At 48.7% G+C, this 15,816-nt stretch overlaps 1 protein-coding gene across 6 annotated transcripts in view; it reads left to right on the top strand.

Moving 5' to 3' along the window:
* PHKA1 (phosphorylase kinase regulatory subunit alpha 1) overlaps positions 1-15,816 on the top strand; it is an 80,282-nt gene that overhangs the window by 11,004 nt on the left and 53,462 nt on the right. For 5 of the 6 annotated variants that reach the window (XM_054040069.1, XM_054040067.1, XM_054040066.1 and 2 more), the window contains exons 3-8: positions 5,164-5,211; positions 7,165-7,333; positions 9,933-10,015; positions 11,855-11,935; positions 12,701-12,799; positions 13,704-13,850. In XM_054040069.1, coding sequence (XP_053896044.1) covers positions 5,164-5,211; positions 7,165-7,333; positions 9,933-10,015; positions 11,855-11,935; positions 12,701-12,799; positions 13,704-13,850 — 627 coding nt within the window. Of the gene's footprint in view, positions 1-2,487; positions 2,647-5,163; positions 5,212-7,164; positions 7,334-9,932; positions 10,016-11,854; positions 11,936-12,700; positions 12,800-13,703; positions 13,851-15,816 lie in introns of all 6 variants that reach the window. The other variant, XM_054040071.1, reaches the window with a different exon arrangement.

The raw sequence follows: 15,816 nt of genomic DNA, 5'->3' as shown, positions 1-15,816 counted from the left end.
CCAACTCTTCTTTGTCTGTGGAGCAGACAGAAGGTGCCTTTCGGCCTGTGATGGTTGAGAGTAATTTAGCTGTCTCAGAGTTGGTTCTGGATTCAACTAAAGCCCAGGAAGGGAATGGTCCTAAGTTTGCATCTGCTGGGGAGAATGGCCCTGTAACTAGGTTGCATCCAGTTAGTGTCTTAGCAAAATCCCAGAGACCAGACAATTCTGGTGCTTGTATTTTGCCTGTTGCTCATGTGTGGTTGGAGAAGGGTGTAACAACTCTGTCTGATCAGGGTGATACCCTAGCCAGGGCACAAGGAGAGCAGAAAGGTAATTTGGTTGTGGTACCTACGGACAGTTTAACAACTTGTAGCAAAAAGGAAAAAATTCCCAAGCTTGTGTGTGGCAAAGAGAGAGGAAATATTTCTAACCTTTTATCTAGGAAGTCTATGGGTTTGCCTGAAAGGGGATTGTGTAGAGAGCTGCCTGATGGGCCAAAGGTGATCCTGAATGCAAGTAAGACCCAGACAGAGTCTGTTGTTGCTCAGGAAAGTGTTCCTTTAGAGCAAGCCCTAGGTGAAGAGGGTAAGAGCAGAATTTCTGTGAGGGGTGAATTGCTGCTTAGAAAAGAAAGGACTCCTCATGGTAATCAGTGCAAGCAGTTCCCTGCAACTGAAGGGTGTGAGAGTGATTTAATCAAGGAAGTTTCAGTTCCTAGCAGCCAAAAATTGTCTGTTGTAAATGGATCCACTGACTTTCCTTTTAAAAGATCCAGTGTGGGTAGCTTTGAGAACCTCTCAGAGGAAGTAAAAGTTGTTAAGGAATTGAGGCAGCCCTATAACCAAGTGGCTGTGTGGGGCCAACTTGTTGGGGAGAGAATGGTGTTGGAACAGGAATGTCTCCTTTCTGATTCTTTAAATGAGCAGTTTGTGCTTCAGGGTTTGAGAACAGATTTGGTTACTGATGTGTCAGAGCAGAGCAGTTTTATGGCTAAATGCTGGAGGATGCGGGGGAGAGCAAGCAAACTCTCACCCGCAGACTCTTTAGATTTGTGTGGTATCTCTTTAAGACAGAGTCCAGCCTTTGAAATGATAGCAGTTACGAATATAACAACTGGTGAACTGGCTCTGGTCTGGGGTAGTGCAAATTACTTGCCTGGCTGGGAAAGGGAGGACTTGCTAATAGCTGTTAGCGCAGAGGGCCCACCCCATCAGCCAGTGAATTCTGTTAAGCAAGAGAAATCAGGGTTTGATCCTGCAGGACAAGGAGGAAAGAGAAAACTGAATTTGGCAAAGGGAAGCCACAGGTTAACCCTAAAATGCCCACAATCCAATGGTATTGAGCCAAAGATGTGGCATGACAAACATAATTGTAGATGGACACTTGCAATGAACTTGTTATTGCTAAATTTTGTAATGAATGTGTTGCTATTGCCACAAACTGTAAAAATGTACAATGTGCCTAATCTTTTGGAGAATCCCTTGAACGTGTTAAAAGGAATACATGAAAGCACACGTTATGTTAAAAGGCCTTGTTACACTGGTGTTTCACAGTTCATGCCTATAAACAATATGGGAACTTTTCACAGGGAAAAAGACATTCCAGACCTAATGTGCTGTATGAAAAGGAAGACTGAGGCACACTACCATATTGCTTTCATGGCTAAATGCCAAGATTCCTGTACTATGAAGAACATTAATATCTGCATTTATTCGATGTTAATGGGGTTCCAAACATTTGCCCGAGCTTGTATGGATAAAGTAGCTGTTTTCTTTAGCTCTTGGCAAGATCACATGACACATACAGGAACCATGCTGCCAGAACAGATCCAATCCACTATTGTTCTAACTAAGTTTTACCTTGAGTTTGTAAAGAGGTTCAATCATGTGGTTGAACATGATTTTTGATAAACCATTTCTGTTCTAACCCAATACTAGCTGTAGTGAGACAGAACCCAGGATAGGGAGCTCTTGGGATGCAGTCAGTGATGTTTGTGTCATCCCTTCCTGCATCAATTTTGCGTTGGGGGTGTGACGTTATTGACATAAACTGGGACCGTATAGATCATTGTTGCAACCAAGGTCCTGTAGTGGCACCCAAATCTTGTGTAAAGGGGGTCAAATGGGGTGTCTATGACAAGGTTATGGTTTACTGGTTATGATTATGCTGTCTATATGTGTGTATCAGTTTTGTAGTTGAAGTTATGAATATTGGCTCTATACTGTCTGTATGGCAAACTTATGCTATGCTTCTGGGTGACATCCCAGACAAGCTGAGATTAGCTCTGCCTAGCCTGCTTGATGGCCCATTAAGGACCATCAGCTATACAATGGACCCATTGAGAGAAGGCAGGTACGCCTTGTAACTCAGCAAAGTATGCAGGGACTGGCCCATGTGACTCCAGACTCCATTTTGCTGTAATTTTCCACAGTAAGAACAAAGAGGTGTTCTTACACCTGGAAAAGACTATATAAGGCTGATGCCTCATCTCCATCTTGTCTTCAGTCCTGCTTCGTACCTCTGGAGGAACTTTGCTACAAGCTGAAGCTTTGAACAAAGGACTGAGGACCCATCCCAGCGGGGGATGTATTCCAGAGACTTGATTTGAACCTGCAGTTTATTCCATCGCTGCTGCAAGCCTGAACCAAGAACTTTGCCATTACTGTATGTAATTGATTCCATTTAACCAATTCTAACTCTCATCTCTATCTTTTTCCTTTTATGAATAAACCTTTAGATTTTAGATTCTGAAGGATTAGCAACAGCGTGATTTGTTTGGGTAAGATCTGATTTGTATATTGACCTGGGTCTGGGGCTTGGTCCTTTGGGATCAGGAGAACCTTTTTTTTTTTTTTTTTTACTGGGGTATTGGTTTTCATAACCATTTGTCCCCATAACGAGTGGCACTGGTGGTAATACTGGGAAACTGGAGTGTCTAAGGAGATTGCTTGTGAGACTTGCGGTTAGCCAGTGGGGTGAGACCGAAGTCCTTTTAGTCTGGCTGGTTTGGTTTGCCTTAGAGGTGGAAAAAACCCCAGCCTTGGGCTGTAACTGCCCTATTTGAGCAATTTGTCCTGAGTTGGCACTCTCAGTTGGGTTCCACCAGAACCGCATTGTCACACCTAGTCTGTAGAAATACATGGGATTCTTCCATCCTAAGTGCAGTACTCTGCACTTGTCCTAGTTGAACCTCATCAGGTTTCTTTTGGCCCAATCTGCTAATTTGTCTAGGTCCCTCTGTATCCTATCCCTACCCTCCAGCATATCTATCACTCCTCCCAGTTTAGTGTCCTCTGCAAACTTGCTGAGGGTGCAGTCCACGCCATCCTCCAGATCATTAATGAAGATATTGAACAAAACCGGCCCCAGGACTGACCCTTGGGGCACTCTGCTTGATACTGGCTGTCAACTAGACGTGGAGCCATTGATCACTACCTGTTGAGCCCGACGACCTAGCCAGCTTTCTATCCACCTTATAGTCCATTTATCCAGCCTATATTTCTTTAACTTGCCGGCAAGAATACTGTGGGAGACCATATCAAAAACTCTGCTAAAGTCAAGGAATAACACGTCCACTGCTTTCTCCTCATCCACAGACCCAGTTATCTCCTCATAGAAGGCAATTAGGTTAGTCAGGCATGACTTGCCCTGGTGAATCCATGCTGACTTTTCCTGATCACTTTCCTCTCCTCTAAGTGCTTCAGAATTGATTCCTTGAGGACCTGCTCCATGATTTTTCCAGGGACTGAGGTGAGGCTGACTGGCCTGTAATTCCCTGGATCCTCCTCCTTTCCTTTTTTAAAGAGGGGGCACTACATTAGCCTTTTGCCAGTCATCTGGGACCTCCCCCAATCGCCATGACTTTTCAAAGATAAGTTTCCAGAAGCTAACACCAGTGTTACTTGGGCTGATGAGTGGCTTGGATGATGAATGTCTGTCACTACTGTATGGTGGAGGAGAGCTGGACCAAATCCCCACCAAACGTGTTGGGGGCATCTGACTCTAGACACTAACTTCACAGCTGGCCAAACTTAACCACTGGATCCAGATACCCTGCTGGGAATCCTGAGTTGTGTGCCTTTCTCAGAGTACAGATGCTAGGCCCCCTGAACCCTACCAGGTTTATTTCCGAGATCTGCAGTAGTAGGACAACAGAGAGTCCACTACAGTTAGGCACTTTCTTCTATCAATGTTGTTATATTAAATAGATCAGCACTTTGGCGCTCGGCTTCTCCTTCCAATGAGGGGGTTAGTGTCTATCTGGCTGAGGGATATGACTAGCTAGCACAGCTAAATGACTTGTATTTTTAAATCAGAATGTGGTGTTTGTGCTGAGTGTGATGATGCTCCAAGCCTAGCACCCATGGGTAAGGTCTGCTTTCAGTGAAGAATCCCTGCTCTTGCTCTGCCTTCTGGATCCTCAGCAGGCCTGCTCCAAGCTTTGCATGGGGACCCAGACTGGCTGGTCAGCTGGGAGCTCCCTGGCTATAGTGCCCAATATGCGGTGTGCAGCCTTGTTCCTCTTCTGTTAGGGGAGGGGTGGGCATTGCCCAGTCTGGGCCACCATCTAGGCAAAGATGCCCTGATTCCCTGGGGAGATCCAGGGGTTACTTCCTGGGGCTCTGGCAGCACCATATGGCATGGGACACGAGCAATACATATCTCAGCAACATCTGAATTTGCCCCAGGTGGAGTTGAGCTACCAAGGAAGGAGGAGGGGTGCAGGGGTCCTGCTCCCTGGGGAACCATCAGATTGGTGTCTCCCACTCCCTTCTGGGGTCCCACAGGTAAAGGCAGAGGTGTGCTGTGCAGTGCGGGACAGACTGGCCCAATGCATGGTGGCTGACCTCTCTCTCTGCCCTCAGTCTTGAGTCTTTTTTCTGTAGGTGTAAATGTCCTAACTTAGTCCTTTACCTTAACTGACTCAAGGCTGATGCAGTCCTGGGGATTTTTCTCCTCCCGCAGCAGCAGATCGGGTTGTCCCTCGTGATCTGCTCTGCCCCAGCAGCTCCTCCCTCAGCCACTTGCCCAGAAAGTAAATGCTGTGGAGAATCTGAGCTGTGGGTACAATTACAGGCCTCAGGGCTCTCGAAAGGTCATGGGCCAGATGCCATTGCTGAGTCAGTGCTCTTCCCATCCAGGGATGTGTTTAACAGGCCTGTTTTTCGTTCCTTTCTGCAGAGTGTAGTGAAACTGATGCGGGGATTGCTGCAGTGCATGATGAGACAGGTATGGTACAGATGGTGTGTCTCCAGCTGAAATTCTCCTGTTGTAACACACTGACTCAGCAGAGATCTGCTATCAGACTGATGGCAAAAAAGCATTCCTGACCCAGGCACAAGGGTCTCTTGGGGAAGGCTTAAAACAAGCCTAGACCCCAGTATCCATCCAGTCACTGAACGTTCTGTCCATGCCATGGAAGTAGTGTTCTTACCGCGCTAGCCTAGTGTCCTAAAGGAACCCTTTCCCCTACAGGCTGCCAATCCCATTGCCCCACTGGCATTGCCTCCTTCAGTCACTTTGCGTTCATACCATCAAAGTGACCCCTTTCTCTAGGTGTGCTGTATGATGCAAACACACCTGGGAAGGTTCCCTCTGTGGCCAGATATCCTCCCCTCGTGTCAGTGGAGTTTTGTGGCCCTGTAGCCAGTTGAGACATGAAAGTAAAGTACCATGGACTTGGAATTTCCTGTCTCAAATGGGATTAATATCTCAGCCTTTCTACCCTGATAATGATACCAAGTGTGAATGAATCACAACTCTGTTCCCATAAGGTCCCCTGGTCTCTGTTGCTGTCCTTCTCTGAATCTCTGTTTCCCTTTTACTGCGCCCCCCCCCCCCCCCCCCGCCCCCCAAAGTCTCTGAACCATCCGGTGGCTGTATCCCAGCTCCTGTGTATCCTTTGGGCCTCAGCATGTTCCAGCGAGCTGCCTCCTAATGGAGCAGTCTCCACAGCACCAGCTGGGGAAATGGAAAGGCTGCTACCCACAATCCCTCCAGGTAGATCTTCTCCATTCAGTACTAATGCCAGCTGTGCCAAGCCCCAGCCAGACACCAGGCTAATAATAATATCTAGCTCTAATATGACTCCTCCTTTCCCCTGGGCTTGTACCTGCTGTGCCAGAGCTAAGGGCCCCTTCGTTCTCAGAACATGGCCCAGAGTGATATTTTTTGTTGCCTTCTGGAGTTCAAGTACAAAATGCTGCAGTGTCTCCCAGTGCCCTCTCCTATGTTATCCACTGGATCAGTTACCATGATGTTTGGGGTGGCATAAGAAGTGGAATAGATGTGTTTGTGTCCTGGCATGACACAGTCACACCACAAACAGTTACAGCCTGTGTGAACCACAAAATGTCTGCCTGCTTTCCTCGTTGCCATCCAACCAGTGGCTGAAGTGGGCATACGTGACCTGGAGTGCCTGTGCTGCTTGGGTTGCGGACATGCAAACCTAGAATGCTGTCCGTCCCCAAAAATGGGTACTGGGCTTGCTGTGACCTAGGCAGGGGGTGAAAGAATCCTCCTCCAGGCTCTGGGGACTGGGTGGATACTCAAGGTCTTGGGGTCCTGAGGAGCTGCTCCTCCCCCCCGACTCCAAAGACCCTATTTCATGTTCACCATCCTCCTTGCCCAGGAAGGCGGGATGCAGCTACCTTCAGAGCCAGCCCACGCCTGCCCTCAGGGGCTGCTGGTGCTGTTAGAATGGCTGGATATCTCTTTCCCCCCCCCCCCCCCCCACTCCCTGAGGGTACCGGGCTGCCATATAACTCACATCTTTCATATAACGAACTTGTGACTCCACTGAACTGATAGCAGTGGCCCCTCTTTGTGTTAGTCCTGGCATGCATGAAACATCCACACCTATCCCTTGCATGTGGGCCCTGGAGCTATCCAGGAACCTCGCTCTGGCCACTGAGGTGGTACTACCCTAACAGGTTGAAGTCTCTCCTTTTTTTCCCCTCCCCTCGCAGGGCAGTTCTTAGCAGGCAGCAGTTCCAAGAAACCTGTAACTTGAAGCTGTTTACTCTGCAGCGACTCATAACCTGCCTACAGGGCTACATGGAGGGTTGGGCTAGGACATCCTGCTAGATCCCTCCTGTGCCCCCGGCCCACCCCACAGCCCCAGCTGTGAGCATGGCACTGGGGAAGCTAACTGTCTGTTCTTTTTCTAATGGAATGCTGCAGGTGGATAAGGTGGAGGCATTCAAGCACAGCCAGAGCCCAAAGGACTGTTTCCATGCCAAGTACAACACCCACACCTGTGCCACTGTCGTTGGAGATGACCAGTGGGGTCACTTGCAGTTAGATGCCACATCAATTTACCTGCTCATGTTGGCACAAATGACAGCCTCTGGTAATACTTGCATCTAGGCATCTCTCTGGTGCTAATTGCTGTGTTATTGCAGCACCTTGGGGTGCTAAGGAATTAAGCCTCTCTGCTCCCTGAGAACTAGGGAAGTATTATTATCCCTGGGGTACAGGTGGGGAAACTGGGGCACGGGGGGTGGGAATTGATTTGTCCAAAGCTGCAAGGGGGTTGGTGTCAGAGCTGGGGAGAGGACACAGGTCTACTGAATTCCAGTTCTGTGCCCTGTCCGTAACTGTGAACTACTACTCTTGAGCCTGACAAAATTCCTCTGCTCCTGGGTTTATCAACCTGTTACCCTCAATGTGCTCTAGTGCTTAAAGTAAAGCCTAGGAGATCCTAGAATCTGTCCCTGGCTTTGCTAAGATTTATTATGCAGCCCTGGGCAACTTGGGTCTCACATCTGAGCCTCAGTTTCCCCATCTATGAAATGGAGGTGATAATGCTGACCTACCTCAGAGGGTTTGGGAGGCTTCATGGTTGACTGAGTGTAAAGAGCTTTGAGGTGCTTAGCTGGAAGGCACTGAAGAAGTATTATCCAGCACCACCAGCTGTCTTATAGCCATGATTCTGGGTTTCTCTGTACAGGCGGAGACTGAGCTGTGCCTCTTGGGGGAACAGCACAGAGGGGGGAGGGAACAGCTTTCAGCAGTCATATGCTGTTCCTGCACTGAAGTAATTCACCCTCTGCTCCTTGCAGCATGTTTCTGGTGCGTACAGGGCTGGGTCCCCAGAGGATGTCTTGGAGCCCTAAAGTTCTCTACCCCAGCCTTACTAGCCCTGCACTTTAGAGAGCGCGTGACTCTTGAGCAACAGTGAAACTTGCCTGACTGCTCAGCTAGCCAACTTGTGCTGCCCTAGAGTTGGCTTTGTAAGGAAGGTGGAGCAGCACTTACTTTAGGGCACACTACCAACACATAGTGGCTTCCTTCATCGGCTTCACAGCAGAGTGAGCTCAGCATGTAGAGCTGCTGTTCAGAGGTGGCCGGGATACACTGGCAGGTGCAGGACCTCCAAAGGCAATGCATGCAGACGAAGGGAAATCAGGAGGAACTGACTGTGTTAACAGGGAATATAGACTCTTGAGCTGACAAGTGCCTAGCCTGCAACTACTGCGTATCCCCCGGTGCTCTCTGAACGCTGACAGATCAGATAACCGCACTTAGCTATGCACTGGTTCCCTGTATCTGTATGAAGTCCCTACCGCCTCTAATCTGCTGTCCTACAAGTACGGCATGTGACTGGCAGCTGTGGGCAACACAGGTTCAAATTCAGCCCTAGAATAAGTGGATGCAATAGGGCTGAAGCCAGCATAGCTGTGCCTGCTTATCCCAGAGCTAGACTTGGCTGGCAGTTCCCATAATATGTCAGTTTGGATTGGGTGGGTGCTGGGGACAGCAGGAATCTGGTTCAGATTGAGCTCAGTTGCTGCTCTGTTGGCTGTTTGGTGGATGATTTGGCCTCAGATCAGTTCCTAGGAGACAGGTGCCCAAAAGACACCAGCACAATTGGCAGCCTCAGAAGATGGACTTAGGACTGAGTGTGCAATGGAGCCCAGGTTGCTTGGGTCTGGGCTGAAGCGTGTTGGCAGGGGCAAGTGTGTGGAGGCAGCTTCTGTTGTTTCAGCCTGATCTGTACCTGTTCTGGGGATGGCTGGCTGGCTGGAGGTGTCTGGCCTCCAGAGGTCTCAGGTTGGTGCCTTCACTAGGGTGAAACTCACTTTGTTTTTAAATGGCTCAGACTCCCCATTCTTGTCTAAGGTTGGTTTAAACTAAAAGGGTGATGCTAAATAATACACTAGGTTTAAGCCGCCATGAGAGCATCCACATGGGCAGTCACACTAGTTTAGCATCCCAAGTTCAGTTAAACTGGTGGAACTCCAAGACTCCGTGTGTACATGTAACCCTCATTTGGGACTGAAGTGGCATCTCCACTCTGTCAGATATAGGATGCTGGGGAATGTTAGAGAAAACAACCGCCTGCTTAACTCTCCAGTGGATGTTATTTGTAGTGCCCACAGGCTCCAGGCAGGCTCAGTGCCTGGCTTGTGGCTTCTGTGTATCTTTGTGGTGCACTCTGAACACTGACAGATAAGAAGATAACGGCACTTTGCTGCACACTGGTTCCCTATGTATGTATGAAGTTCCTGCAGCCTCTAATCTGCTGTCCTACAAGTGCAACACGTGACTGGCATCTGTGAAACATATGAACACAGGGAAAGGAGCCACTGCTCTAAAATTGCTTACAGTTCATGGCCTTGAGTCTGCAAGCTACTCCACGTGGGAGGACTCACATTGAAGTCCGTGAGATTCCTCATGCTTTTATTGTGTGGCGTTAATTGCAGGATTGAGGTCTCTACATGGATGACACACAGCAAGTGGGGTGGGGGGCTGTGAAGAACTCAACAAAGGCTGGGGGTGGGGAAGAGATAAGTGACATGCTGCTTGAATTCTTATCTAAGTGTGTGATCTGGAGGCTTGAGTGTGTATGTATTTTAATAAGATAAATGGGTAAGAGTAATGGACCTCTAACAACTGGCTGGCTGACTGCCAGCCAATGTGTTCATGGATTTTTTCCTCTGTTTTAGGGCTTCACATTATCTACAGTCTGGACGAAGTCAATTTCATACAGAACGTTGTGTTTTACATCGAAGCAGCGTATAAAACTGCAGTGAGTAGCCCTTCCACAAACAGGCGTTGGCTTAGTAAACAGATTGCTGCTTGCTGGTTTTCCTGCATCTGTTGCTGGCGAGGTGGTTTGGCCTCTGGGGCGTGTGCGTTGGGGGAGTTGGTTTGCACTTGTGTAGGACCATAGGCGTAGCATGAAAAGCTTACTGGTCTCTTCCTAGCCCTGGTGTGACATGCCTGTGCGGCTACAATGAAGATCTGCTTTCCAGCCGATGTATGGAATTTACTGCTGGCACTGGTCAAACAGCAAAAGGAAACATATTGAGCAGCTTTTTGTTGTCATAGCAGCACTGGGGAGCTGAGCCTCTCCATGCCAGGGCATTGGGGGCTGGAAGAGCTGCTGTCTCTGTGTGTCAGGGACATTAGCACCAGAGGAACCTTTCAGCTGACAGTGGCTCTGTGCAGGGATGCTGTGCTCCACTCCCTCCTTCTGACCCTGCTTAAAGCATGATCCATATGAGCCAAAGGAGAATTGCTGTTGGTGTGATAGCTCCTGTGACACAGCAGCAGAGTTCTTATCGCACCCACTAAAGGGAAGTGATTTAAGTAGAAAATGCTGCTAGCAAAAAAGTTTATTCTGAAACAACAAAACCCCTGATATTACTTCAAAGAACAATGGTTGTTAGGATACAGTCAGATTTTCCTTTCAAGCATCCTGCATGGAAAGTAAGCCCAACCCTGCGTGTCTGCCCCCTTGAGCCTTCACTAATATAACCCAAATGCACATTCCTATCCTCCAGCTATTTTTGAATGTGCATTTTTGCCTATTACCCTGGGACGTTTACTAGCACTCAAGTGATTGTCTAATTTTTCTTTAAACTTCATACATTTTGCCAGCATCAGTTGAGAATTTTGAAATGTTTTTCACCCATTTTTGGCTGGAGGGTGAAATGATTGAAATGGAAGCCTTCCATGGCCCAATGGCTAGGGGCACTGGAGTGTGAGTCCAGAGTCCTGTGTCTGGTTCTACTGCTAATTGACTTTGGGCATGTTGCTGTTTTTTCTGTGCCTCAGTTTCCCCACCGGTAAAATAGGGTTGTTATGTGGATCCATCACTCTGAGGTCTATAGGTGAAAGGTCCCAGGTAAGTGCTTGTTTCAGATTTAGGATGTGGTCACTTGAAAAATAATAAAATATGGCAGTCTTCTAGTTCCCATAGAAATCCGCTTTAATTGTCATCCCTCCCGAGGGTGGCTGCTCCAGCCAGCACAGCAACCTCCAGCCGTGGGTGGGTGGGTTGGTTGGTTGGTTTTTAAATGGACAAAATTCACATTTGAACAAGACCAAATACTGAAAACAAGACTTGAGACCAGCTGCCTGTCCCTGTTAGAGAAAGGATGGCCTAGTGGTTAGGCACTAGCCTAGGACTTGGGAGGCTCAGGTTCGATTCCCTGCTCTGTCACGGACTCCCTGTGTGGCCTTAGCTAGTTACTGTTTGGGCCTCAGTTCCATCTGTATAAAGAGGTAACAGCTATGCCCTGACTCCCGGGGCGAGGGGAGGAGGATAAAATCTTTAAAGATGAAGCACTTTGAGATCTAGTGATGTAAGAGCTAGGGACTATTATAGAGGTGTTTTTAGGTGTCTGGGACCCTGCAGAATTCTTCTCTCTGCCTTGTGTGACTGTGGTATACAGAAATTTATTACTTCCATCCTATTTAGTGTAGACCAAGTGGATTTCTTTCTTCTCTCAAGCTGGTCTGTGACTCTGCCATGTGAGGTGCCAGGGCATTCCCTTGTGCAGTGACTCCTGATGTGATCTAGATGCTGACTGTGCTATGTCACTGCTGTTTCACCCGTTGTGCTGATGTTGATTCATGGCAGGACTTCGGGATATGGGAACGTGGAGACAAGACAAACCAAGGAATCACGGAGCTGAACGTGAGCTCAATCGGCATGGCTAAGGTAAATCTGAAGAAGGCGCTGGGAGGACATCTGGTGACCTTCAGCAGTTCATCACCCAAGATGGATTTTGGAGGAGGATGAAATAAAACTCCTCCCAGGGTACATTGACAAGCTATGCTCTTTAGCCTGTCTGATGCAGCTACTCATTGCTTGTGAGAGAGGGACATAAAACCCCCATCAGTAGTAGCACCCAAGTTGTTAGCCAAGCTTGGCAGCTGCTAAATAGCAGCTATTCATGAGTACCCGAGTCTCAAGAAAGAGTTAAGCCCATTTCCAGTTGGGGTGTGCGTAGGCTCATCTCTATTTGCTGTGTATAAGGTGAGATATGGATCTTTTCCTATGTTATCCTAGCCTACTGTTTGCAAATTTGTCAGGCCAAGATCACTAGATTAGCAAGGAGAGGTCCTTTGAACAGCAGGTTAGTTTCTCACCCCTGGTCTACACATGGGGGGGGGGGGGGGGGGGAATTGATCTAAGTTATGCAGCTTCAGCTACGTGAATAACGGTAGCTGAAGTCGACGTACTTAAACCTACTCACCACAGTCCAAGTCCAAATCCAGCCCCTGGCTCTCCTGTGGTCACCTTTCAAATCTTGTCTTTATGTTCCTTACACTGGTAGAGGTTGGGGCCTGGGCTGGGAGGAATGCTCAGGTTTCAGGATCTGTAGCTGTCATACTAGAGCTACCGTGTGGTGCTGCAGCATCAGCAACTGTCTTCACGTGCTCTGTTCTCTGCCTGGCTTCCTTCCCCCATCCCTGGTCACAGGCAGCCCTCGAAGCCCTGGATGAACTTGATCTCTTTGGTGCCAAAGGAGGCCCTCAGTCAGTGATCCATGTCCTGACAGACGAGGTGCAGCATTGCCAGGTACGAGTGCTGCTCTGACGGTCCAGCAGCAGTGCTTCCTCCCACCAGTTCAGCAGCCTGGAGTCTTGCTCTTGTTCTTCAGAGAAGAAGAGCTGTCTGACTTCTTTACTCCTGTGGGTTTGATCCCAGACCGTGTTGCACTTGTCTCAGCTGACTGCAGTTGATTGAAGGGAGGGAGATGTGTCTCAGGGCACAGCTCTGCACTGGCAGGGGTGGAGTAAATGATCCAATAGGTCTCTCATTCCAGTGATTCATCTCCATCCTGTAGGATCCCTCCAACTTGGTGCTCTGCTGAGGCAGAATGTTTATGCTGTAGGAAGCAGCAGCTAATGGCATGTGGCTCCCCCTGGAGTGCTGGAGAGGAGGTGTGGGGGTGGGGGTGGCAAAAATCAAGTTGGCAGGGGTGCAACAATGGGGGATGCAGTCCTCCCCTTGGCCCTTGACTGAAGGGGGGTGGCATAATGGTAGATCCCCTTCCATGCAAGCATGACAGATGAGCTGCCAAGCCAAATATGAGTGGTTGGCATAGCAGTGTGGCCCACCGGGTCACCACACCACTCAAATCTGGCCCATTTTGGTTGCTTCTCCCCACCCCCTGCACATTGTTGCAGTCCTTCCAGCACCATTGGGCTCTCCCAGGTCAAAGCCCTTTATAAATTAGAGATGGTTCCAGTCCAAGCACTCTGAACTCTTAGAGTTTGGATCTGAGCCTCCTGGCCCAGGTCTGTCTCTAGAATAACCCTAGCTCTTCCCTCTGCCCAGAACTGCCTTGCGATTCCCATGGCACACCCCACTGCCATAACATGGTAATGCAGTGGCCTGTGGAAGCACTGACCCCATTGCCTCTGCACTATTAAATGTGCAGAGACCAGTGTTTGGTATCCGTGTTTCTCCTCCTTCCTAGTCTATTCTCCATTCCATGCTGCCAAGGGCTTCGACTTCCAAGGAGATTGATGCCAGCCTCCTCTCAGTCATCTCGTACCCTGCCTTTGCCGTGGAGGACAGTGAGCTGGTGGAGATAACTAAGCAAGAAATCATTACAAAGTTGCAGGTAAGCATCTCTCTAGGCTGCTCTTGGCCCTTTCAAGGAGAGCTGTCCAGAACTGCAGGCCCTACTAATCTTCAGTGGCACAGGGAATAGCTGCTAGGGCTCTACCCCAACAGAGAAATCAGAGGAACAAACACCTCTGTCAAGGCTGATTCCCCACTCTGGTACTTTGAGTGCAGGAGGTGGGGGCCCACAAGCATTTTAAAAATTAATACTTGCCACTCCAGACTTGTATTAAACTCCCAAGTTTACAGCTTTTCTCTGACCTTGGCTTGGTAAACACTACCACCACCCAAATGTAAACCCCTTGGAACCCAGAAAGGTGCACTTGGGAATTCCTTCCTATGGGATATCCTCAAGCCCTTTCACCTCCCCTCCGGGGAAGAGCTGAGAAAGAAAACAAAGGAAATTAGCTATTTTCCCCCTGCTAGTTAAACAACATGCACAAACCTCTTAGGAACACACAAATCCAGTCCTGTTCTTAAAAAAGGTAAATTTTATTAAACCCAAAAAGAAAGGAAATACATTTGGAGCTTAGGCTTTTTGCTAGATCTTAAAAGAAACAATTAAAAAAATTAAGCATCAAGATAGCTCTCTTGAGGTTCAGCTTAAAGGTTACAAGTAAAACAAAAGCATCTGGGGTTAGCACAGAGGAGTCCACAAGCCAATAAGAAATAACCCTAATCGCATCTTTCTAGACATTCCCTAATTTACTTGCATATCTGAGGCTTCAGATAAGTAGGTTCGAGGTATGAATTGATGATCTATGATTAAAGCTGCATACAGCATTGCTGCTCTGTATCTCTGCTCTCTCCCAGAGAACCACAACACACAGAGAAAGGGAATTTTTTTCTGAATTTTAAAAAGTTCTAGCTCTCCCATTGGCTCTTTTGGTCAGGTGCCCACTCCTTTTCCTTTACCTGGGGGACCTTGTTAACCCTTTACAGGTAAAGTAAGCAGAGAACAGCCACTAAGAGGGACTTTACAGCTAACTGGCTGGTTGCGTGTCCATCAAAGGGAGCTTCCCCCCCCCACCCCCGCTTCATTTATCACAACCTCCCCGAGACCTGTCCCTTCTCCTAGAACCTACAGGTCGTTGAGCTCTGCTACTGTAGCCTGGCCAGGTAGCCAGTGGAGGTGCTGTAAGGGATGTAATCCCAGCCCCATACTGACACATAAACCGATGTGAGCCACCTTGGCTGGTGCACAGCTAAGAAGAGAGGACAATGAAAGGGGGTGGGAGGGATAGGTGAGAAGGAGGCCTGAAAGCCATGGCGGGCTGTATGTTGGGTGGCTGTTCTTTAGTGACACTCTAACTCTGCTGTACAGTAACTCCTCACTTAAAGTCTTCCCGGTTAATGTTTTGTTCTTATGTTGCTAATCAATTAGAGAACATGCTCATTTAAAGTTGCGCAGTGCTCCCTTATAACGTTGTTTGGCAGCCACCTGCTTGGTCCACTGCTTGCAGAAAGAGCAGCCTGTTGGAACTAGCTGGTGGGGGCTTGGAACCAGGGTGGACAGGCAGCCCCCTATCAGCTCCCTGCTCCCCTAAGTTCCCTGTGTGGCAGCCGTCCAGCAGGCTATCAGTTGCCCAGCAGTTCAGCTGTCCCTCCTTCACTGCTGGTTGCTGCTCCTGCCCTCTGCCTTGGTGCTGTTCTCAGGAGCCTCCTGATGGCTGTGCGGGGGGATTGGGAGGTAGGGGAGGGAGGAAAGAAGGGTGATAATGTCAGGGTGTCCCCATCCCCCCGATCCTGCCCCCTGCTTACCCCATCTCCAGAGAGCTGGGGTGGCGGGGGGGATGACTGACATGACAGGGCTCAGGACAGGGGGAGCTTGCTGGCAACAGCTGCTGTCTCAACTTGCTGATCTACTTAAAAGGGCAGTGTACTTAGAGTGGGGTCAGCGTACTTAAAGGGGCAATGCGTGCTCTCACACACAGGGTGTCTGTCTGTGTGTGTCTCTCTCTCTC

Source organism: Malaclemys terrapin, chromosome 9, assembly GCF_027887155.1.
Source record: "Malaclemys terrapin pileata isolate rMalTer1 chromosome 9, rMalTer1.hap1, whole genome shotgun sequence".
NCBI classification, from domain to species: Eukaryota; Metazoa; Chordata; order Testudines; family Emydidae; genus Malaclemys; species Malaclemys terrapin.
Note: the sequence above shows the minus strand (reverse complement) of the source record. Positions and strands in the feature narration are given on the sequence as shown.